General features: G+C 48.8%; 2 protein-coding genes across 3 annotated transcripts; both read right to left on the bottom strand.

The window, feature by feature from the left end:
* Nucleotides 1-1,097: 1,097 nt before the first annotated feature.
* SMU1 (transducin family protein / WD-40 repeat family protein) lies at nt 1,098-23,717 on the bottom strand. Of its 2 annotated transcripts, XM_048707294.2 has the most exons (16): nt 23,384-23,717; nt 23,028-23,106; nt 22,743-22,946; nt 22,604-22,652; nt 12,382-12,465; nt 12,177-12,280; nt 11,648-11,734; nt 11,520-11,573; nt 11,238-11,333; nt 10,683-10,810; nt 8,253-8,379; nt 8,058-8,117; nt 7,858-7,965; nt 1,644-1,744; nt 1,497-1,548; nt 1,098-1,405 (listed from the first exon to the last, which is right to left on the bottom strand). In XM_048707294.2, exons 1-16 carry the CDS (start codon nt 23,422-23,424, stop codon nt 1,307-1,309), a joined length of 1,473 nt encoding a protein of 490 aa, XP_048563251.1. In that variant the 5' UTR covers nt 23,425-23,717; the 3' UTR covers nt 1,098-1,306. The 2 variants fall into 2 exon arrangements, with proteins under 2 accessions (XP_048563251.1, XP_048563250.1); XM_048707293.2 differs by having other exon boundaries at nt 22,743-23,106; nt 23,384-23,713.
* LOC147979528 (uncharacterized) lies at nt 15,319-16,096 on the bottom strand. Its single transcript, XM_087546983.1, has one exon. It carries the CDS (start codon nt 16,094-16,096, stop codon nt 15,491-15,493), a length of 606 nt encoding a protein of 201 aa, XP_087403109.1. The 3' UTR covers nt 15,319-15,490.
* Nucleotides 23,718-24,392: the final 675 nt, after the last annotated feature.

The raw sequence follows: 24,392 nt of genomic DNA, 5'->3' as shown, positions 1-24,392 counted from the left end.
ACGGCTGGGCCAACAAGGCTTCGGCCCAATTCGGTCCAGAAACTTTTTTTTAATAAAACATTTTTCTAAAAATACAAAAAAATAGAAAACACTATAAATATATTTTTTAAAATCACAGAAAAATTCACACATACTTAGGGCCTTATTATTGAACTAGTGAACATTTTTCTGAGCCTAAATGCCTAAAATAAAAATGAACTTTTTGCACTAATAAAAATAATTAAACACGCAAATAAAATATAATTTTATTCAAAAATAAATTTCCAATGTTTCTTTACTATTTTTGAATAAGTCATATTATCTTCTCTCTTTATTTTATTTATTTAAAATTATTGGAGAAATATTTTGAATAAAACTCTTTGATCCAATTTGACAATTTTGAAAATTCAAAAATGGATTTTTATGAAAACCTCCAACTCTCTCAATTGATTCTTGAGTTGCTTAAGGTTTTAGGATCAAAATTCAAATAATAAATAAATTCCAAAATGCACAAATGATGAATGCATATGAATGATCTAATTAACATCCAAATTAAAAATTAAGATGTTATACTAATGTCGCCGGCGTGCATGCACATAATGTGTTTGATAATGTCATGCAGAGAGAATGTGGTTATTTTGCAAGAAAGGGGAAGGTGACACTGACCGGACGTTTGGGGGTCCAAAATCCAATTAGTGCATCCCAATTGTTATTAGATGCTCCAAGGACACGCACCAGCTGGTCGGGAAGGCAACCTGCATCCAGTCTTTTTCCAAGCATTATGCAGTGTTGCAACAATGGGACACGTCAAAGCTACCCCAGCTTCCTTTTCTATCCATAATATACAATGATACTAGTGGTTGAGGCCCGCCATTGCAGGCCTCTTGAGAGAAAGTTGTGCATGTATTTCTCCGTCTCAAAGAAACTTAAAATTAAAAAGAAAACTTTCTCACAACACATGAACATCACATCCATCTCAAAAAGAAAAAGGAAAAGCCAAAAAAACATTCTTAAAATGAAAAAGAAACAAAATTCTCACTTTCATCTTTCAAAAATAATCTCAAAAAAACCTTTTCTCAAAAGAAAAAAGTCTCGATTTCATCTTCAAAAAAAAAATCAAAAAGTTCACCAATTTCATCTTCCAAAAAAATCAAAATGTTTTTTGCCACGGCCAACCAGCATGCGGCCATTCTCCCGTAGCTTAATGTGTTTGATGATCAATCACTCCAACTGGTTTTATATATGCTACAGTACAAATATTACAAGAACCAAATGCATCCTCTAAAATACCACTCAGATTAATAAAACTGGAAATGAATGAATGTAATTAAGGCTTCCATATCTTCATCATACAATCTTCGGCATAGGTGGCAACCAAGTTCCTGTGAGGGTGGTGAGTAATGCCAATCACATCCTTGTCATGGGCCTGAAATGGTGTCAAGGTGTTTTTTAGCATTTCAATAAAAATCAGTGTAACACAACCAGGTAAAGATTTCCATTTGAGAAATCCTACAAACCTTCATTAGATGCTCAAGTTTACCGGACTGTTGGCTAAAGCAATACATGTTCCTACAAGATAAGTAGAAAAACTCTGGATCATCATCAAGAAACTCGGAAGCAGCATGAATGAATGTAGCAATTAGCAATAAACATAATATCCTCACATGTCTTCACCAACACAATATATCCATTCTCCTTTTGGTGAAACAGAAGCTGCAACAAAATCTCCTCCTTCCCGTTTACCAGATGAGAAGCTCTTTACAACCTGCAACAAATTTTCAAGGCAAGAATAACCATAAGATAGAATTCATCATAACGCTCAACACTAAGGGTAAATTTGGCAATGCATATCCATTCTCCTTTTATCGTTTGACTAACCAGTTTTTTTCCTATTTTGTGGCTACTTCTCCATATCAGATTATACAATAATAAATTCAACATTAGCACAGTTACACCGCAAACTGAGCCTAAATTACAATGCACTTCCTTAGCGCCAGAACCACGAAACTCTTAGTCTCTAAGGGTCAAGAAAGATAACTTCCAAGGGTTCAAGAAAGATAATGTCAAGCCTTTGAGAAGACAAAGATCTACCTGATACTCTCAGAAAAATATAGGTGTATATTTCGTCCCTCAACTTAATCAGGTTGTGTAGGTTTCGCCCCTCATCTTTTTTGAGGTGTAATATTTAGCCTTAACTGTCAATAGTGGATATTTTGGTACCTCAAGCGACTACTCGGTGATCAAATCTGACCAGGACGTAGCACCACGGGAGAAGGCAGATGTGATGAGAGACCATATCTCCATGCTCCTATTGTCGTACACACAGACGTCAGCGTCCAAGGACCTGGAGCCGTTCATCTCCTCGCAGTTGTTCCTTTCGATCAATGATATCACGGCTAGGGTGCGTGACATGCTGCATGAAGAGGTTCAGCCTATGGTGATGCCCGAGGCCTGGGTCAAGCTGCACGGCATCCCCAAGAAACACCGCAGGGTGGAGCGCATCATGGAGGGGCTTAAGATGTTGGGCCGTCCGATTGTGGTCGACGAGCTCTCTCTCATTAGGTTGGGGCCTGTGAAAATGAAGCTTGCGTGTAAAGCGCCGGAGAAGCTCAACAGTGTCGTCGAAGTTTGGTTTAACCATGAGGGTTATCAGATCAAGGTGGAGCTCGAGCGCTTGCCCAAGCGCGGGGGTGACGGTGGTGCTCAGGGGCCCGGCCCCTCGGACAAACAACCCCCAAGCAATGTTGACAAGTCAGGCCGTTCCCTTCCCCCGGACGGTTACAGCAAGCATAGCTGTGGCGCTTCCGGAAAGGATAAAGATGCTGCTGTGGCAACCATGGCATCGCTGAGAATATCGATGTGGATATGGGGGTGCAGGAGGACGAGCTTGAGGAGGGGGTAAGGAGAGGGGGGGGGGGGGGGTCCCTCATGCCCTCTTACCCTGTGGCAGTGGGTTTAGACTCCGGCTGCGTTCTGAACGAGGGGTCCGACATGACGCCTGCATCTGCACGGTGCGGCTTGAGTGGCTCGGGCAGGCAGCCCAAGAAGACGGCGGGGAGGAAGCCGGTGTCCAAGGGGGCGGCCTCTCTGGCCCCTGAACCGGCGACGACCCTGCGGAGCGAGCTCGGGGCGGCGGGGACAGGTGCCAAGGCCAAGCGCTCCAAGGCAACTCCAGTGGTGCAACATGCGCCCAGCGTCCGAGCCAAGGCCAAGCTGGGCGACATGACGTCCATGGAAAGCACCAAGCTCTGCCTCGCCGACAAGAACATGGAAGCCTCAGGTAACCCGTTGTCCTCTTTTAGGATTTTAAACGCCTTTTCGGATGAGCACCTGGCTTCGATTTTGAGAAATAGCGGCGTTGCGGTGACGGTTAGTAACGGCGATATCATATCCCTTGTACGTGCACGCGAGGAGGCCCAGGCCGCGCTTGCCGAGGCTGCTGCTAGGTGTGCGGCAGCACCAGATGGGTCCATGGCACCAGTTGGGGCTGTTGCTGGACCTGTGCCCGATGGGGAAGCAGAGGAGAGGGAGGCCTCTGCTATTCCTTCTTCTAGCCATGCCCGGCTAGGAAGCGCGTGGCAAAAGTGGTGAGCTCTAGAGGAGTTCGCCTTCGAAACCGTATTATTTAATGCACTATATATTTTGGAATATTCGGGACTGCGGTCATGTAGGGCGTCGCACGCAGCTTAGAGAGTACATGGCTAAAGAGCCTATCGATGTAGTGGCGTTGCAAGAGACTATTAAAGCAGACTTTACTTTCAGAGATCTACTTGCACTGGACCCGCTTCAGCGTTTTGATTGGCAATGGGTGATCTCCACCGGTCACTTGGGTGGCCTCTTAATGGGTTGTAATCGTGATGCATGTGATGTAACTGTGTGGGGAGTGTGGTGCGTTCTTTATTGCTGTTACCATTCGACACCGTGTTTCCGGGCTGTCTTGGGTGATTGTATGTGTGTACGGCCCGGCGGACCATGCGAGATCAGCCGAGTTTCTGTCTGAGCTCACAGATTTGGTCGGGGCCAAACGAGCGGCCAGCCTCCCTTTGATCGTGGGTGGGGATTTTAACTTGATCCGCTCGGGGGCGGACAAGAACAACGACAATGTTGACTGGGCGAGGGTGTCCATGTTCAACAACGCAATTGCGGCAGCGACGCTGCGAGAAGCTGCGCGTACAGGAGCTAGGTATACCTGGACTAACAAGCAATTGCGACCTGTTCACAGCGTTCTCGACCGAGTTTTCTTCACACCTGAGTGGGAAGCTCTCTTTCCCCTTTGCTCCTTGGTGGCGGAGACACGGATAGGATCCGACCATCTCCCCCTCATTCTCTCCTCAGGAGAGGAATCCATTTGTCGTAGCAGTAGGTTCTACTTCGAAACGGCATGGTTCGAGGCAGAGGGCTTCGAGCACATGGTTAATGAGCGGTGGTCGCTCATTATGTCGCAGTTAGGGTACCAATGTGGCCCGGCGGAGTTCTGGACTGCCGCGGCTGCCATTCTGCGCGCTTATCTACGTGGATGGGGGGCTAATCACGGAAGTGAATCCAAGAAGGAGCGGGCTAGACTTGTAGAGGAGATTGCGGCGCTGGACATACAAGCCGATACCCTTTTCCGAAAGCGAGTGGGCACATAGATATGCCCTTGAAAACCAAGTTCTCGCTATTCTGAGAGTAGAAAAAGAATATTGGCGTCGTAGGGGCGGCGTGAGATGGATGACTAAGGGAGATGCGAATACTAGCTATTTTCACTCATATGTGAATGGTCGGAAGCGTAAATGCTCTATTTTGCGTCTTAATTCGGATAATGGCCTCCTAGTATCCCAAAACGAAATTGCTAGTCACATCTATGATTTTTTCATTGGTCTGTTGGGAACGGCCGAGGAAAAAGTTTTGTGCCTACAGAGGGTGTCGCAGGTTCGGTGTCGCAGGCAGGGAACGACGGGTTGGCCTTGTCCTTCCTGCTGGAGGAGATTGACAAGGCGTTGACAGATATGAAGACGGACACAGTGCCGGGCCCCGATGGCTGGCCTGTGGAGTTCTTTAAAAAGTTTTGGCCCAGCCTTAAGCATATCTTCTATGCGTTAGTTAATGGCTTTGCGCTAGGAACAGTGGACCTGTCCCGCCTTAACTACGGTGCTACCAGTCTTATCCCTAAGGTTAAGGGCACGGACAATATTAAGCTGTTTAGGCCTATCACTCTTATTAACATCCCATTCAAGCTATGTGCTAGGGCGTACGCCACACGTCTGGCGCCAATTGCACAACGAGTGGTCCTAAAAGGCCAAACCGCCTTTCTTAAGGGACGCAATATTCTAGAGGGACCAATCGCGCTCCTTGAGATAGTTCATGAGCTAAAGCGCACCAAGGGGAAGGGTGTAATGCTTAAGCTCGACTTCGAAAAACCTACAACCAAGTGAACCGGGAGTTTGTTCGGGAGGTTCTCCTCAAAAAGGGCTTTGAGGCAGGCTTTGTTCACCATATCATGCACCTCGTCAGCTGCGGACAGACGGCGGTTACGATTAACGGTGAGGTGGGCAAGTTCTTCCGCAACAAAAGGGGCCTTCGCCAAGGTGACCCTAGCTCGCCGCTCATCTTCAATTTCGTTGCGGACGCCCTGTCGGCAATGCTCGCCAAGGACAGAGCGGCTGGGCACATCAAAGGGTTAGTGGCCCACCTCATTCCAGGAGGGGTGACCCACCTGCAATACGCAGACGACACGATGCTTCTCTTCGAGCCTGATAACCATAGTATCGCATCGATCAAGTTGTTGTTGCTTGCTTTTGAACTCCTTTCCGGTCTTAAAATAAACTTTCTAAAAAGTGAGGTAATCACCATAGGGATGGGACAATTGCAAGCTTGGGGGCTTTCCGATTAAGTACCTCGGCCTTCCGATTTCCCATCGAAAACTTTCGATCTCCGAGTGGGAGCCACTCTATGGCAAGGTGGCTAATAGGGTTAGCCTGTGGCGAGGGAGGTTTATGTCTTCGGCGGCTAGGCTGATTCTTACTAATTCTAGCCTCTCCTCCCTCCCACTTTTCACCATGGGAATGTTTCTTCTGGCGGTGGGGTCCACTCGAAGTTAGACACCCCTCGCTCCAGGTTCTTTTGGGAAGGAATTGGAATCAAACGGAAATATCACTTGGACAAGTGGGCGGCGGTGTGTAGGCCAAAAAAATTCGGAGGCTTGGGGATTACCAATTCCAAGCTTATGAATGTAGCCCTTCTCACCAAGTGGTGGTGGCGCCTGGCCCAAAACGAGTCGGGGCTCTGGGCGGATCTCCTACGGGCAGAATACTTCCCGGATGGAAATCTGTTTAAGGCGACACCTTCGGGCTCGGCGTTTTGGAACAGGATCCAAGCGGTCTGACCGGCATTTTCGGTAGGGGCCCATTTTGATATTAATAACGGCATGTCCACTCGATTTTGGCTAGATAACTGGTTAGATGCGAGGCCTCTATGCCAATCCTACCCTCCGCTCTTCCAATTAGCCACGGACACTAACATGATGGTGGGCGATGCCCTTAGTACCTCACCGCCAGCAATAAACTTTATGCGATCCCTCTCTTCGCTGGAAGCGGTGAGCTGGGATGAGCAGGTGGCCAAAATCGGAAACAAACAACTCAGCTCGAGAGCTCATTTGGTCACCTGGGGCCTGTCCGCGTCTCACAAATTCTCGGTAAAATCCTTGTACTCCAACTTGACAGAGGGAGACGGCCATGGTGGTTGCTGCTTCTCGTCGTGGAGAACGCCGGGGGGGAGGTGGAGTCGAACGCCAATCGTCAGCCGTCAGGATGGGGCGGCGCCGCGGCGAGCTGCCGAATCATAGCGGCTAGGGTTATTTGAGGATAGATAATGGTGAGATAGGAATAGCGGCCGCTACAGCAGTTAGCAGCCTAGCAGGGATCGGAAGGGGAATAGCCAACTCCTATTTGACCATCGAGTACTAGCAGTGGAGCAATTGGGCTTTAGTGGAGCATTTGGGCTTTGGTTCAGATGTTGGGCTGTGTGAGTTGCGAAGACTCGGATTAGGCATGTGTCCTGACATTCTCGGGTAATTCGGTGTACTCGGGTACTTGACGTATACAACCGAAATCACCGATACATGTTCGGTTTTTTAGGATCATTGACCGAAGCTCTGACCAAAGAATTCGGTTTTGGTATCTTCGGGCTCGGTCCCGGTTAATCCTGTTCGGTACTTCGGTCATCGGTTTATATGCCCACCCCTAGGTCCAAGGAGGCGGGGCGGCGGCAGCCTGGCCTGGGTGCCAAGGCGACGGACTGGAATCAACGACCGGGACGGAGATGCGGACCTTTGATAGCAGATTGAGAATGATTTTGCAGACGCCGAATTCCTTGGGCGATGGGATGTGACCAGGCAGGCGGAGGGCAGCGGCAGCAAGGTAATACAGGAGGAAGCAGCGGACTAGGTACGGGCTGCCAGACCCGGCCACTTCGATCTGGACGAGGAGAAGCCTCTTCAATCTGGACGGGGAGACCAGAGAAGGGGAACCGACTTCCTGAGGAGCGAGGACAGCCAGGGCGGTGTGGCCAAGCCGGAGAGAATCGGAGGAGACGTTCAGCTGGCCAGAAAGAAGACAGCGGCAGCAGCAGTACTAGATGGATCCAGCACGAGTTGCAATCGTGCAAAAAAAAGAACCTAAGCTCCATACCATGTCAGGGAAATATGCAACTTGTATTATCCAGAGGCTAAAGCCAGAGGCTCCATACCATGTCAGTATGCTCCACTGAAATACTTAATTTTTCGGGGGAAAAAAAAGAACCTAAGCTCGATACCATGTCAGTATGCTCCACTGAAATACTTAATTTTTCAAAAAAAAAGACACTTGAAAAACATGATGGGATGTGAAGGTAACAGTATACCTGTCCTTGTAAAGTCATGATGTATATTGACGAAGTCTTATTGCAGACAACAATGTGATCACTATTCTTTGGAAACAAATGGACAGAGTTAACAGATGCATCTCCTCCCTGGAAATTTAAGAATACATATGCATAAGAAAAAGCATGGCTGAAAGCCTGAGTTATGGAAGGAGTCCGTTAATGTGAAAAATAATGATTACCCTCAGAGGAGGAGGAGGCTTGAATGATTGCAAACAGTCTGCTGTTTTCGCATCCCATACCTACATCGAGAAATTATAAATGATGCGCACACAATTGTCTACCATACAGAACAATAGATGTGGGAAATTAATGAATTAATAAATAATAGTTCTCATCGGAACAGAAGTTCAAATGCTGATACACAAGATCTGCACCTTAACAGTACAGTCACTGGAAGCTGTGATAACACGGGTGCCATCAGTAGAAAAGATGGCATAGTTCACGTAGGAGTCATGACCGCGAAATTCTTTTAGCATCTTCCCGGACTTAAGGCCATGGATTCTGCAGAAATGAAGAGAATAACCCTGTAATTATTTTCAGGGGCTAAAGCAGAAACATGATAGGCACGGAATATATAAGACCAAAACTATGAACACAGCAGCAGCAAAAGAGAAGAAAAAATGGCATCATGGAAATGGCAACATGCAGGATGTTGCAGAATAAAACACAATTCAGTATGCAATTCATGGTTCAGATTTGTGGTGCTTGCACAGGTTGTTTTCCCACTCAAAACAGGGAAAAATTCACCAACTACCCAATGCATTTAAGTTCTGGTTTATTCTTTTGTTAAGTCTGATTTATATAACTTTGTTAACATAGAGGGAGAGGAAGGCTGTAAACATAATTTTGTAAACCATCCACACTGAACGTTAAACAACAACAACAACAACAAAGCCTTTAGTCCCAAACAAGTTGGGGTAGGCAAGAGGTGAAACCCATAAGACCTCGCGACCAACTCATGGCTCTGGCACATGGATAGCAAGCTTCCACGCACCCCTGTCCATGGCTAGTTCTTTGGTGATACTCCAATCCTTCAGGTCTCTCTTAACGGACTCCTCCTATGTCAAATTCAATCTACCCCGACCTCTCTTGACATTCTCCGCACGCTTTAGCCATCCGCTATGCACTGGAGCTTCTGGAGGCCTGCGCTGAATATGCCCAAACCATCTCAGACAATGTTGGACAAGCTTCTCTTCAATTGGTGCTACCCCAACTCTATCTCGTATATCATCATTCCGGACTCGATTCTTCCTCGTGTGGCCACACATCCATCTCAACATACGCATCTCCACCACACCTAACTATTGAACATGTCGCCTTTTAGTCGGCCAACACTCAGCGCCATACAACATTGCGGGTCGAACCGCCATCCTGTAGAACTTGCTTTTTAGCTTTTGTGGCACTCTCTTGTCGCAGAGAATGCCAGAAGCTTGGCGCCACTTCATCCATCCAGCTTTGATTCGATGGTTCACATCTTCATCAATACCCCCATCCTCCTGTAGCATTGACCCCAAATATCGAAAGGTGTCCTTCTGAGGCACCACCTGCCCATCAAGGCTAACCACCTCCTCCTCACACCTAGTAGTACTGAAACCGCACATCATGTACTCGGTTTTAGTTCTACTAAGCCTAAACCCTTTCGATTCCAAGGTTTGTCTCCATAACTCTAACTTCCTATTTACCCCCGTCCGACTATCGTCAACTAGCACCACATCATCCGCAAAGAGCATACACCATGGGATATCTCCTTGTATATCCCTTGTGACCTCATCCATCACCAAGGCAAAAAGATAAGGGTTCAAAGCTGACCCCTGATGCAGTCCTATCTTAATTGGGAAGTCATCAATGTCGACATCACTTGTTCGAACACTTGTCACAACATTATCGTACATGTCCTTGATGAGGGTAATGTACTTTGCTCGGACTTTGTGTTTCTCCAAGGCCCACCACATGACATTCCGCTGTATCTTATCATAGGCCTTCTCCAAGTCAATGAACACCATATGCAAGTCCTTCTTTTGCTCCCTGTATCTCCATAAGTTGTTGTACCAAGAAAATGGCTTCCATGGAAACCAAACTGATTTTTGGTCACGCTTGTCATTCTTCTTAAGCGGTGCTCCATAACTCTCTCCCATAGTTTCATTGTACGGCTCATCAGCCAAATTCCACGGTAATTAGTACAACTCTAAACATCCCCCTTGTTCTTGAAGATTGGTACTAATATACTCTGTCTCCATTCTTCTGGCATCTTGTTTGCCCGAAAAATGAGGTTGAAAAGTTTGGTTAGCCATACTATCGCTATGTCCCCGAGGCCTTTCCACACCTCAATGGGGATACAATCAGGGCCCATCGCCTTGCCTCCTTTCATCCTTTTCCATTACCACTTTAGACAAGAAAACTATGCACTGAGAAAAGGCAGTTTTGTTTCCCCCAGTTCAGGAAACAACCCATAATTTTATTTTGACTAACTCTCAAATGGATCAAATATTTCAATGATATGCAATTTAGCCATGAATACTGTGCGCAAACTAAACATCTTTTAACTGGACTATCTTAAAGAGACTGAAAAGAGAGCGCCCATATGAGAATAACAGAAGTGGTTAACGGGACAGCTGCACTATGTTACGAGTCCTCAAACACAAGGATGGACAAAAGCACGAGGATTTCCCAAATAATGCAACACTAGCTCACCACATGCAAAATATAATCTTTGACGATGCTTTGTCATGAGAACATAATATAACAGTGAAAAGCAAATAAGTATATATCCATTGTGAATTCAAATTGGTGGTATTGTAAGAAACCTTGCAGTAGTGTCAAAAGAGGTACTCAGTATCTGAGTTCCATCACGTGAAAATGTAACACTTGTAACACCTTTCGCGTGTGAACGCTCGAGGCGTCGCAAGCACTGGCCAGTTCGTATACGCCAAACCTGAAAAGCAGTGAAAAGAAACAGTTAAATACGGCAATGCAATTCTTCTCTCATAAACAGACTGAATGGCTGGTGAAATAATGACCCATAATGAAGGTCTAAGAAATTAGTTGGCCACATGTATTGACTAATGATGTACTTTTACCAACTGATGATTGTATGGTCGAACATGACCAATGATACCATGCATAAATGTACTCAATATGACTGCACTCCACAGGAGGAAGAAAAAATATAGCAATTAACACATGCCGGCACATTAAACAATCAGAACTGTAAAGAGGTCAGGCTTTGTCTCTGAGCAAACACACTTACAAGCAGTTCACATGACTACAAACACAGTGACCACTAGGAACAGTGAACTTGCAATAAATATTGCCAAGGGAGAGGGGGTGTGGGGGGATGGGGGAGAGAACAGTGAGAGTACCTTAATTTTTCCATCCTGTGATCCAGATGCCAGCATCTCAGAATCTCTACTAAAATCAACACAGAGCACAGCATCCTCATGCATCATAAAGCTTTCCTGGAAAGTATTTTCAAACAAACGTTATGCAGAACCTAACAATCTTGTCAGTATCTAAATCAAATAACACGACATATTGATGTCCCTCAAAAGCTATTGATCTTGAATAGCTTGGCTACATGCACAATTACAGGGTTCATGTAAAATCCATGTTAAAGGCGAAAAGCTCCAATGCTAGGGCCTTACATCGGCTTGATATTGAAGATCCTTTTTCAGCTTGCCGCTGACATAATCCCAGACCTGAAAATGTTAATGAAATTTAGCCATGTACGACAAAAGAGCTAACCTGTAAAACACACTAGCAACCAACTTACTTCGATGATTCCATCCACTGAGCATGAAACAAGGTACTGGCCATCGGGTGAGAATCGAGCACACTCAGGGTGGGTTTTCTTCCCGAACTGAAATAAAAAACAAAATGTCGAGTTGTAACCATGAGGAAAAGCCTGAGAACAGCAATTCTCCAGGCAGTCATGTGTTTCTATATCCTCCTTTCAGCATGGAAGTGAAGATGGTAGAATCCTTAACTACATCTTACAGCATGTTAACATGTCCTAGTGTGTTTTGCATCGATATTTTCCAAAGAATTTTGGGACCACCATAATGTCCCAATGAAAGTCAGAGTCACATGCAATTAAGCCAACGCAAAAAATATCATTAATTAGTTGTGTCAATATTCTTCTGCTGTCAACTTAAGTAAGAAATCATCATTTTAGGCTTCTGAAAGTCATTGATATCAATTATCAAATATGTTTATCAATAATTTATCTTCTGCAGTTTCCAAAAATCCGGCGTGTACATGAAAAAGCCAATGTAAGCTCGCTGATACAGCCACAAGATAACCTTTATTTGATGTGACAAAGTAGTAGGATATGCCTCTTCTTCGTCTTGCTTCATTGCAGCGGTTCCTCTGAACAAATCAAACTGTGTGCCAGGGGGTAACAAACCTATGCAAGAGGAACAAAAAAGGAGCTAGGATGAGTTCGCAATTGGCAATGCGGGGATCGTCACAGTATCACAGGTTAAAAACGTGCGACCAAGAGAGTACCTTGGTGCTGTTGCCATTTCAAAGCCTGGGTAATCAGTGCCATTAGCCGAGCTGGTGGGACTACTGAAACTTCAGAAGCAATTGCTGACATCGGCAAGGCAGGTGAAGCGTTAGTATTGAGGATCAGAAAGGCAGAACTTCAATTGCAGCTATTATTGCAAAAGTAGGACATGTCTATGAGCATTGCACAACTTTAAATCATCAATTAATAAGTCCCTCGTATTCAACAGCACATGGAACAATAAAACTTATAATTTTAAAAAATGTTCAAGAAAAATATTCCCTCCATGGCTCCGTTCCAAAATATAAGGTGTTATTGGAAAAGTCAAACTTCTCTATGTTTGACCAATCTTATCTTTCCCTTAATAATAAAGCACGGATTGAGTCTGTCGGGTTCACCATCACGCCGTTTTTACAAAAAGGTCCCTGTCGTTTTTGATAATTAACCCGCGCTACAGTACTTAGTGGTAAACAGAGGAAAAACATTTCGTGTGTTTGGGCGTGGGACTCGCTTGGCCTTCAGGGAAAAAAATAGCACGGCAGCCTGTCCTCTCCTCTGCGCATGCACAACAGCACGGGTCCTTCTTCCTGGGACGGCACAGCACCGCCGCCATGAATCCCGCCGCCACGCGCGGCCGGTCTACCTCTCCAGCTACCCTCCAGCAGCGCCGCTGTTGCCCTGTTCTTCCCCTCCTCACCCGCCCCAACTCCTCACCCCTAGCCTCCTTCGCCTCAAGGCGGACGTCTCCGATTTGGATAGGATTCCATGGCGTGTTCACGCCGCCACGCACAGTCGGTCTTCCTCTCCAGCTACCTTCCAGCAGTGTCGTCGTTGCCCTGTTCTTCCCCTCCTCCCCTTCCCCAACTCCTCACCCCCAGCCTCCTCCGCCTCAGAGGCGGACGTCTCCAATTTGGAGCTCAAGTACTGCCTCCCCGGCACCTCCATCCCCATGTACGTCCTCCCGTCAGGTGTGTACAAATTTAAGATCTAGAATTAAAGGATTCTAAGGTTGAATAGAAGGAGGAACAGAAAGAATGGGTAGCAATTTGTTCGGGGATTTCATTTTTTGTGCCAACCTCTGAGACCCCTTCTCTGCCATGGATTTGGATGCTTGCAGATTTGGATTGGGGTGCAACAGAGATGAGGAAGGACAAAGCACGAACAGCTCAAGTGAGAGTGAACGGATATGAACACCACAACCCTCTCAGGTGGGATTGCCATATTCTATGCTCATATTCAAAGTATCATCTAATGTTTGGCCAAAGGCTCCATAAAACCACATGTGCCATTTGATTTCAGAGTATCTATTAATTTTTCCTGTTCTTCAGATCATTGAGAGGTAGTTAGGTTTGCCGTGGTTTTTGCAGGGGACGTTGGCTGATCAGGATACCCAATTCTCAAACAAGCATCCTGAGATGCTCTAGATATGGAAGTTCACCCCCAAGCTCGACCAACAAGTTTTTTGGTTCATGTTCAATGGGAGGTGAAGAGTGTCGAGCAGGTATTGATGCAGGTCCAAGGTAAACTCTATTTTGCTTCTTTTATTGTGTTTAGATGAACATGTCAAAGGTGCAGATGGACATGATGAAGCCGTGAATTGTCACACAGGTCACTGAGCTTCTTGGGTTTGACAAACTACCTAACTGCTATTAACCTGAATTTAGTTTCATCTGAACTAAGAGGACCACATGTGCTTCTCCAACAAAGAATTACTCATTTGTTGTTCTCTTGCACTGTTAATTTTTGTTCAAATTGGTGTGAGTGCGACCTCTTTGTCATGTTAGATAAGCCTTTCTGTATCACATGGATGTGACCTGTAGTATGGTGTACAAAAGTGATGAAAGGTATTCGTTGGAATTAAATTTCTGCAGCTGTACTTTTGTGTCATCTCCCTCATGTAGATATATATGTATATATACTAGCAGACTAGCACATAAATTATTTACATCAAAACTGAGACGTATCTATTTATGATGAAGGCATCTTTTTTCTTTATATTTAGCAGTACCTCTTGCTGCTATAAAGAAAGTAGAAACATGGTTGATAAATAATCAGATTGTTCTGCCCATTTTTCATTTCACAATCCATTACAACTGCTATGTCCTTGCAATCATACCACTACACATGAAGCTTCCTAGATCTGGAACCCAACCAAAGAACAATCAAGTTTGATTCGTGCTCTTATTAGGCCTCGCTGCGACGCTGATGTTTTTTGGCCAGGTTGCGCAGAATCTACTCATGCTTATAAAACAAGTTTGTTAACAGATTAAATAGTCCCACCTTGCTTCTTACACCTAATTCCATCAAGTTAAAAAAAACTAATTTATCAATTTATATATGCCTGTAAGTATGTGTTATGACCAACATATTAGGGGCTTAGCCTAGTGGGCTGTGGCCCAAGTTATCTTATCATTATTAGGGGCTTAGCCCAATTATCTTATTGTTATTAGGGTCGTTTGCTTAGGAGTCGAGTAAACCTCTCTATATAAGGAGAGGAGATGTATCAATCTAATCAAGCAAGAAGCAATCAGTATTTGCTCGGCTTCCCTTAGGGAGCCGGGAGACCTAACCCTAGCCGCCTCTTGCCAACGCCGCCGCCTCCTCCCTCGCGCACGACGGCGCCCAGCCGCCAGCGACCGCGAGTTCGCCCTCGTCCAGCCCCCTCCTTCCCCTACACCCTCCGGCCTAGACCCGGTAGAACCCTAGTTTCTACCACTAAGGTGTTAGGAGCTAGGGTTCTGCCGGTTCTAGGGCGGAGACTATAGGGGAAAGATGGAGGAAGACGAAGCCGAGGGCGCGGCGGCCGGCGGCGCAAGAGGCGGCTAGGGTTAGGTCTCCCGGCTCCCTAAGGGAAGCCGAGCAAATACTGATTGCTTCTTGCTTGATTAGATTGATGCATCTCCTCTCCTTATATAAAGAGGTTTACTTGACTCCTAAGCAAACAATAAGATAATTGGGCTAAGCCCCTAATAACGATAAGATAACTTGGGCCACAACCCACTGGGCTAAGCCCCTAATATGATGGTCATAACACTTCTCCCTGCCTGCACAAACAGCTCGTCCTCGAGCTGTAAGGTGGGGAAGCGCTTGTTGAACTCCTCGAGGTGATCAACCAGCGTCAAACACCTTCGCGACAGTTGGGGCGGTCAGGTCGACGGCGACGGCGTCCTCCTCAATGTAGTCTGCAACCTCCAGGTAGAAGAGTGACGGGCAGACGTGGCCGGGCGTGTAGGGCTCGTCGCAGTTGAAGCACAACTCTTGGCGGCGACGCTCGAGTAGCTCAGCCGAGGTGAACCGGCGGAACGGGCGCGCCGCGGTCGCGACGAGGGGTGTCGCGGAAGCCTGAGCAAGCCGACCCTGCGCGGGAACATCCAGCCCGGGTAGCGGCCCAGCGGCCCGGGACGGTGATGCCTGTTGGATGGCCACCGCGCGGCGCTCGAACGCACGGGCGTAGTACATGGCCGTCTGGAGATCCTGGGGTCCCCGAAGCTCCACGTCCACGCGGATGTGATCCGGAAGTCCACCGACGAAGAGGTCGGCCCGATGCTGCGCTGTCACGCCCGACGCGTGGCATGCTAGGGCCTGGAAACGGTCGGCGAAGTCCTGAACCGTGGAGGTGAAGGGAAGGCGGCCTAGCTCTGCCAGGCGGCTCCCGCGAATCGGTGGCCCAAAACGAAGAAGACAGAGCTCGCGGAAGCGCTCCCAAGGGGGCATGCTACCCTCGTCCCGCTCGAGGGCGTAGTACCAGGTCTGTGCCGCGCCGCGGAGGTGGTAAGAGGCGTGCCAGGTACGCTCCGAGGCAAGGGTGCGCTGCCCACGAAAGAACTGCTCGCACTGGTTGAGCCAGTTGAGGGGGTCCTCCGTGCCGTCATAAGTGGCGAAGTCCAGTTTGGCAAACCGTGGCGGTGTCTGAGTCGGAGCGTCGTGGCCGACTGGCTCGGAGGTGCGAAGCAGCGAGGAATGGGGAGCCCGGTCAGCATGGCCATGGCCCGTGGAGTGCCCCGCCGAGCCGGAGGGATCACCGAAATGCAGAGTGGGTGCCAGCGGGTCTCCAGCCGACGTGTAGACGGGTGGCGGCGATGATCCGGTCAGCTAGGCCGGTATTGGGGACGGCGACGGCGAGAAGCGCACTTGCTGGATCGGTACGCCTCCCTGCGTGGGTGACCCGGGCCCCGTGCTGGGCGGTGGCGAGGCCGGCAGCTGCGGTTGCGGCGGCACGGACCCGGGTGGCGTGGGGGACGCAGCGAGGGCCGAGGCCGGCCACTGTTCCCGCCCTCGCCGTCCCAGCTTCCGGCCTGGTTGGCCGGGACGTCACCGCCGCCAGTCTACACCATGGCCGCGGACCAGCCGGCGCCCTCCCTATCGTACGACGGGCCCTCCGGCTCCGCGGGTTTCCACGCTGGCTTCGACGGGCCACCGCTTTCCTGCGGACCACCTGTGCACACCGGACCAACGCCATCCTCTTCGCTGCTCCGTACCGCCAAGCCGTACACTCACGGCGGTCATGCTCAGACACCGTCGCGCTTCGCCAAGCTCGCCTTCGCCACCTACGACTGCGCCGAGGACCCCCTCAACTGGCTCAACCAGTGCGAGCAGTTCTTCAGGGGGCAACGGACGCTCGCGTCGGACCGCACCTGGCTCGCCTCTTATCACCTCCGCGGCTCCGCGCAGACGTGGTACTATGCCCTCGAGCAGGACAAGGGCGACATGCCCCCATGGGAGCGTTTTCGCGAGTTCTGCCTCCTTCGATTTGGACTACCGATACGTGGGAGCCGGCTGGCGGAGTTGGGCCGCCTTCCCTTCACCTCTACGGTGCAGGACTATGTTGTTGCCGCTCTCTCTCTCTCTCTCACGCCGGACGAAGGTGGAAGAAGGAGAACACGGACACAAGATTTTCTGGCCGGCGCACGAACGCCGCCACGGGCGCACAAACGCCCCAATCCTTTTCTTCCTTACAGTGGCTACATGGCTACACACGGCTCAGATTACAACATACAGCAGTACAAATGTATTCAAGTCCCCGGCACACTCACACAGGGCACTGCCCACCCCTCCTACTCGCGTGTGCACGACCTGCATGCTCGGCCAGCCGCGCTAACTACGCGCACTACGTCCGCCGCTAGTGCAGTTCTCCTCAACGGCCACCCAGCCTGATCATGCGGGCTAACAAACCCATGCATGCATGGATCTAACAAACTTGCACTAACACACGAGACTGCATGCACCCACCCTCGCCCGAGCCCACCACGGTCGGACCCGACGCGGCCACCGCACGCACGTACACGCACCGCGCCTGACCCGTCCTGAGCCGTGGCTTATTGCCTAACATTCTCCCCTCTAAGCCACGATCTCGCCGTCGCCGGAGTTGTTGCAGCTCCTGTCATTGTCGTCGTCACGACCGTGACCCAGCCCGCGGACCCGACCCGGCGCATCGACGCCGGTCACACCGCCACGGACCCGACCTGGCGCACTGACGCCGGTCGCACCGTGCTCCGTCACGACCCCGGCGACATATGTCGAGCTCCTTCTCCGCCGGCGACACACGCCTGACGTCCCTCGACGCCCCGCACGTCCCGCGCGCACCCGACGCGCCCGACCGCCCCAGTGCGTCCCGCACGTCCCGCGCGCACCCGACGCGCCCGACGAGCCCGACCACACCAGTGAGTCCCGCACGTCCCGCGCGCATCCGACGCGCCCGACGAGCCCGACCGCACCAGACACTCACCGCGCGCTCGCGGTCCCGACGCGCCCGACGCGTCCAGTGTGCACCCATAACACGCACCAGTCGCGCCCGGCTCGCCGCCGCGGCTTATTGCCCTGCACCGCGGCGGCCTCCATGCCGCCATGCAGTGCCTCCACGCCGCCACGCCGTGCTGCGCCGCCGCGCCACCACGCAGCGCCTCGGCGGCCTCCGCGGTCGCCGCACGTATGACGTCACCACCCGCCGCCTCTGCCGCGCGCCATGACAGCCACCGCACCGCCCACCTCCATGGGCCGACACACGGCCCGGAGCTCCGTCGCATAGCCGCCGGCGAGCGCCGCCATCACTGCCACGCCTCCGGCACGGCAAGCACGCCCAAGACACCAAGCTCATGATACCAAATGTTGTTGCCGCTCTCTCTCTCTCACGCCGGACGAAGGTGGAAGAAGGAGAACACGGACACAAGATTTTCCGGCCGGCGCATGAACGCCGTCGCGGGCGCACGAACGCCCCAATCCTTTTCTTCCTTACAGTGGCTACATGGCTACACACGGCTCAGATTACAACATACAGCAGTACAAAGGTATTTAAGTCCCCGGCACACTCACACAGGGCACTGCCCACCCCTCCTACTCGCGCGTGCACGACCTGCATGCTCGGCCGGCCGCGCTAACTACGCGCACTACGTCCGCCGCTAGTGCAGCTCTCCTCAACGGCCACCCAACGGTCATGCGGGCTAACAAACCCATGCATGCATGGATCTAACAAACTTGCACTAACACACGAGACTGCACGCACACACCCTCGCCCGAGCCCACCACAGTCGGACCCGACACGGCCACCGCACGCACGTACACGCACCGCGCTTGACCCGTCCTGAGTCGTGGCTTATTGCCTAACAGACTACACCGACCGCTTTCAGGCCCTGGCGTGCCACGCGTCCGGCGTGACAGCTCACTAGTAGGCCGAACTCTTCGTCAGCAGTCTGCCAGATCATATCCGCATGGACGTCGAGCTGCAGGGACCCCAGGACCTCCAGACGGCCATGTACTACGCCCGCGCGTTCGAGCGCCGCGCGGTGGCCATCCAGCAGGCATCACCGTCCCGGGCCGCTGGGCCGCCCCCCTGGCCGGATGTTCCCGCGCAGGGTCGGCCTGCTCAGGCTTCCGCGACACCCCTTGTCGCGACCGCGGCACACCCATTCTGCCGGCTCACCTCGGCCGAGCTACTCGAGCCACGTCTGCCCCCGACTCTTCTACCTAGAGGCTGCGAACTACATTGAGGAGGACACCGTCGCCGCCGGGCTCGGCGACCTGGCCGCCCCAGCAATCGCGGAGGTGTTTGACGCTGGTTGATCACCTCGAGGAGCTCAGCAAGCGCTTCCCCGCCTTACAGCTCGAGGACGAGTTGTTTGTGCAGGCAGGGAGAAGTGTTATGACCAACATATTAGGGGCTTAGCCCAGTGGGCTGTGGCCCAAGTTATCTTATCATTATTAGGGGCTTAGCCCAATTATCTTATCGTTATTAGGGTCGTTTGCTTAGGAGAAGTAAACCTCTCTATATAAGGAGAGGAGATGTATCAATCTAATCAAGCAAGAAGCAATCAGTATTTGCTCGGCTTCCCTTAGGGAGCCGGGAGACCTAACCCTAGCCGCCTCTTGCGCCGCCGCCGCCTCTTCTCCACCACGCAAGGACGGCGCCCAGCCGCCGGCCGCCGTGCCCTCGACCTCGTCTTCCTCCATCTTTCCCCTACAATCTCCGCCCTAGAACCGGCAGAACCCTAGCTCCTAACAGTATGAGAATTAACAAGCAGCCTGAGAATAAACTAACGGAGGGTGAGCTGTGTTTAGGAAAAAGTATCACCCGGTTGGCGTAATAAATAAAAGGAGTTGGGGATTGTTGGCTGCAAAACGAAAAATCTCGGCAGGCCTAAATGAAAGGGGTCGTGGGCTGCGAATCAAAAAACCACGGTTAGTATAAATAAAGGAAATTGTGGGCTCTAAAGCGAAAAATTCCAGTTGACATAAATAAAGGGGATTGTGGGCTACGAAACAAATATCTCAATTGAGCAGGATTGTTGTATGCTAAATGAAAAATAAAAGCAACTGTGGTCTGTGAAACGAAAAATAAGCAAAGGCCTCCCAGTTGGCATAAATAAACGGGCACTGGTTGAACAACTTCAGTATTTTATACTAATGCTATTTTCATTTAAAGGCTGAATTTTGTCACCCCGTTGCAATGCACGGGCATATGTCCTAGAATATATTTGGAAGGCAGAGTTCATGAAAACAAATGTCGGTCCTTTTTTTTCTTCTGAAAAGCTCTCTTCATTCTTTTTCACGTCTATTCTTATTGCTTGAGAATTGTTGCAGTCCGTACCATGTATCCACCGTTTCCTAAGGAGAGTGTTCCTATGCTAAAAGCTGTTGTTTTCTCCTCGCAGATTTTTGTTCTATGGGATTTGTGCGGTCTAAATAGTACTGTATTTAGTTTTCTGAAAGGATGCAAAAGCAATACTGGGCTTCCTGTGTATACTGATTGCTAAAGGATGTAATAGTATTTGTGTGGTGGGGAAGTGTCATTCCCTCTGTTTACCGATTGGCCTCACCCTCTTAAGAGATCTAACCCTTGTCACCGTAAGGAAAAAGCAAAGAGTATTATGACGCCATAAAGTTTGAATTCAGAGAAGTATATGCTGAAGAACACCAGAATTAGTCTTCATGAACCATCGTCGCCTTGTTGATGATGCTTCACATATAAGTTTTCTGGTCCTTTGACATGGTCTTCTAATTATTCAGAAGCGATGTCAAATGGTACGTGCCATTTTTAATTTTAATTTTCTTGAATTGTTAAGTTGAGAACGGATGCTTGCATTTCCATTTGGGAAAAAGAGAGGAGAAAGTGATGGATTGGAGCTTTCACGGAACATTATTACTGTCTAGAAAATTCATGGCAACAGGGCCAATGGTTGAACATATAAATCTTTTTGAAGTAAATCCTTTTGTAACTCTCAGTCTCAGTACTACCTTGTCGATTGATACTTAGAGGACCAGAGGGAAAAATCCAAAGCAAAGCCCTACACATGCAGGCCCTGCCCAAAAGGAGCAACTGCATTTTGTCTATAATGCATGTTTGACTGAAATTCCTGTTTCTATTTTTTGCAGAGCACTCACAAATTAAACAATCTATGAAATGGCTAGAAGGGACCGGATATCCTACTTGGTATGTGGTTTTAGAAGCAACTTAGGTTCCAGCTTGCTGTGAATTTTATGATTTATCACTGCTATACTGTTAATTAATTAACTCGATACTGAAACATTGGAGCCATAGTATTTGCAGTGGAATTCCGAACAGGCTTCAACAATTCAGTAAAGGCCTATGAAACATCTATGACTTCACTAGAGAGTGGATTTGCACTCGAGGAGCAACTCGAGCAGCTTTGCGCACATGCCTAGACCTATTTTCCTGTCGGTGCTGTTCATATGTGTGTTGTTCTGTATCATTCTTTACCTCTAGCTTGTGATTATAATCCATTTTCAAACTTTTTCTAATAGATGCTCATTGAGCTTATTTTCATGTAAAAGTGCATATACATTCTCAGAAAAAACAAGAAAGTGTGGTGTGCCCGACCTTCTCCCAGTCCAACCTTGACCAGGAAGCATGTCAAACAAAAACGCCAATCTTTACACCAGCATCAAGCCCCTAGAAATAGTCTATCACCTGTATATTTGCGTATCACTGAGACGGAGCCAAAAGACAGTTTTTTTATCAGTTTAGGTGTTAACTCCGTGTGACAGGTATATGTGAGTATCATTGTTGTGTAGAGATAGAAATATTCAGATTAGCAAACATTTAGCTTAAGGTGTAACTAGTAACCAATTACTCTTGGTCTCACTATTTTATCTTTTTGCTGGACATTTTACATCTCTTTCGATTACTAAGTCTTTTATTTTCTATTATTTTTCCTTCCTGTTCTGATGTCAGCTGAAACAAGAACACGAGGCACATCACTTTGCTTCTAACCTCACGCAATTAAGGGAATTTCTTTCTTTCTTTAAACATCACCTGATTTTCTCTCTTTGTTTCGAGAATATGGTCCTTGGTACTTTTGATTATATTAAATGTTGTTTTGCTACTTGCAAAGTTGTTTAAGTGGTGAATTGTTTTTCAGGTTTCTAAGCATTTTTCTTTTATACCCGTTGCAACGCACGGGCCTTTGTGCTAGTAGAGAAAATATCAATATCCACAATACAGCATAATTAAGTTCATCATGATATATAATTTATATTTTATTTATTTGGTACTGTAGATATTGATATATTTCTCTACTGAAGTTGGTAAAACATAGAAACTTTTGACTTTTTGAAAAAAATCAGTACACCTTATATTTTGGAACACAGGAATTATGTTACATTCTGAAAGTGTAGCATATCTCAGAATCAAGAAGCACTCAAACTTCTCTACTAAGTATGAGAATCATTAACATATATGCCTCAAGAAAAGACAATCAGCAGCCTAACCTTGGGCAATCTGCGCACGTCGCTTTTCCTTGGTAGATTCTTGGTAAGCCTGTTGGCAGAGTGACATCCCAGCATTTCACAGTTAAGAACAATAGCACAACAAATTAACAATAACTAAATAGCAAAGCAGGCTACCAACCTCATTCGGGTCAAAGTATGTCCGGACAAGGAGGTGCTCTAGTCGGAGGTATCGTTCGGGTTCCTCCTGTTTCATGACCCCCATCACCTGTGTCTGGCGAAGGATTGCACGGGCCGTGTCAAGCTCACGGAGCTCTGCCATCTCCAGCACAATCTGCTCGTAGAGGTCCTCGAGCTTCTTGCGCGGCAGCTTCAGCTGGGCAACCTGCGGCAGCACGGCATCCCAGCGCCCAGCATTAATGTCGGCAATGAAGGTGTCCATGCTGTCCACCGTGTTGAGCGAGACCTGGCACTCGTTCTGCAGGGTCTGGAACGTCTGATGAAGCGAGTTTTCCTTGCAGAACTGCAGCATTATCTTCACCACGCTGCATCAATGGATGCAAGAAACAAATCAAACCCAGCTTTCCAGATTGTCCTCTTCAAACTAAGTTACTACTAGTATAGATTTAGCAAACATCATGGAAATCACAATCTCCCGCTTCACTGTGTAAGCCGCAGATGGGCTGCAGAAACATTAAGCACTAGAGGGGTTCGTGTGAGAATGGGCGGATTCAAGAAAAGGCGCGTAGGGTTTAGGGTTCTTTGGTTGCCTTCGTTGCCGTAAGGTGTAGGGCACGAAAAGAAAGAAGGTTTTGTGCGTACTCGCGAGCCTCGATCTCTAGGGTGGACGTCGAAGACGCCATCTGCGGCTCCTGCGGGTGGCAGCACGCGGGCACCAAGTCTGAGGCGGCGGCCAGAGAAGAACGGGAGGAGGTGGCGGTGGCGATGGCGAAGGAGAGGACAGGGATTGTGGTTGTAGGCCAAAGCTCGATAGCGAGGAGAGTCTACTTGCTGGGTCTGTACATCAAGACAGAATTGGACTTGAGCATCTCCAATCGACGAGGAAAGTCTTCTTGGGCTGAACAAGGGGCGACCTTCAGGTCGCTACCCGGCCTTGGAAGGGACCCGTTGTTTCTTGGCAGGCCTAGGGTTAGGTTTTTTTCTTCGGTGCGGGAGCGATCTGTCTAGGGTTTTGCCATGACGAACCGAGGCAGCTCTTCGACAGCAAACAAGGGGAAGGGAAACCTGGAGAACATGATGAAGGAACTTACCCTCGAGGAGGGTGATCTGGACGATGTGGTTTTTGAGGACGAAGATGCGCCGGTAGATGAGAATCTCCGCTGGATGATCTTGGTCAGAGTTCACATGGATAAGGACTTCAGCAACTAATGGTTTTTCCGCACGATGCATGCAGCATGGGATCTGGCTAGGCCGGTTAAGATCAAAACTTTGAAGGAGAATCTCTCCGTCATGCACTTCGATTGCCTGGGAGATTGGGAAAGAGTAACGCAAGGAGGTCCGTGGCACTCCAAAGGCAACCCAGCGATCATCGCCCCATATGACGGATTCACCAAGCCATCTACAATTGAACTCTTTAAATTTGAGATATGGGATCGGATCATTGATCTCTCTCCGGCGTATCACGGAAAGGTAAAGGCACTAGCCTCCAAGATTGATGAATTTGTGGATGTTGAACCCGTCTCCTTCGATTTTGAAGGAAATTTCCTCAGGGTGAGGGTCCATCTGCATGTGCGCAATTCTCTGAAAAAGGCAACTTCACTGATTCGAGGCAGGGAACGAGAGATATTTGCAGTCCGCTATGAGAGGCTCC

This window comes from Triticum urartu, chromosome 3A (assembly GCF_056163025.1).
Source record: "Triticum urartu cultivar PI428250 chromosome 3A, HENAU_Tu73, whole genome shotgun sequence".
Taxonomy (NCBI): domain Eukaryota; kingdom Viridiplantae; phylum Streptophyta; class Magnoliopsida; order Poales; family Poaceae; genus Triticum; species Triticum urartu.
The sequence above is the reverse complement of the archived record's forward strand: the minus strand, read 5'-3'. Positions and strand labels throughout refer to the sequence as shown.

What these genes read in the sequence shown, in the direction of transcription:
- SMU1 (XM_048707293.2), bottom strand. Translation starts at nt 23,424, where the DNA reads ATGGCGTCTTCGACGTCCACCCTAGAGATCGAGGCTCGCGA. An exon ending in GAAATGGCAACAGCACCAAG is followed by an intron (nt 12,281 to 12,381) that starts GTACTCTCTTGG and finishes CCTCTTGCATAG; the next exon opens with GTTTGTTACCCCCTGGCACA. An exon ending in CCAGTGACTGTACTGTTAAG is followed by an intron (nt 8,118 to 8,252) that starts GTGCAGATCTTG and finishes TTCTCGATGTAG; the next exon opens with GTATGGGATGCGAAAACAGC.
- LOC147979528 (XM_087546983.1), bottom strand. Translation starts at nt 16,096, where the DNA reads ATGCCCCCTTGGGAGCGCTTCCGCGAGCTCTGTCTTCTTCGTTTTGGG.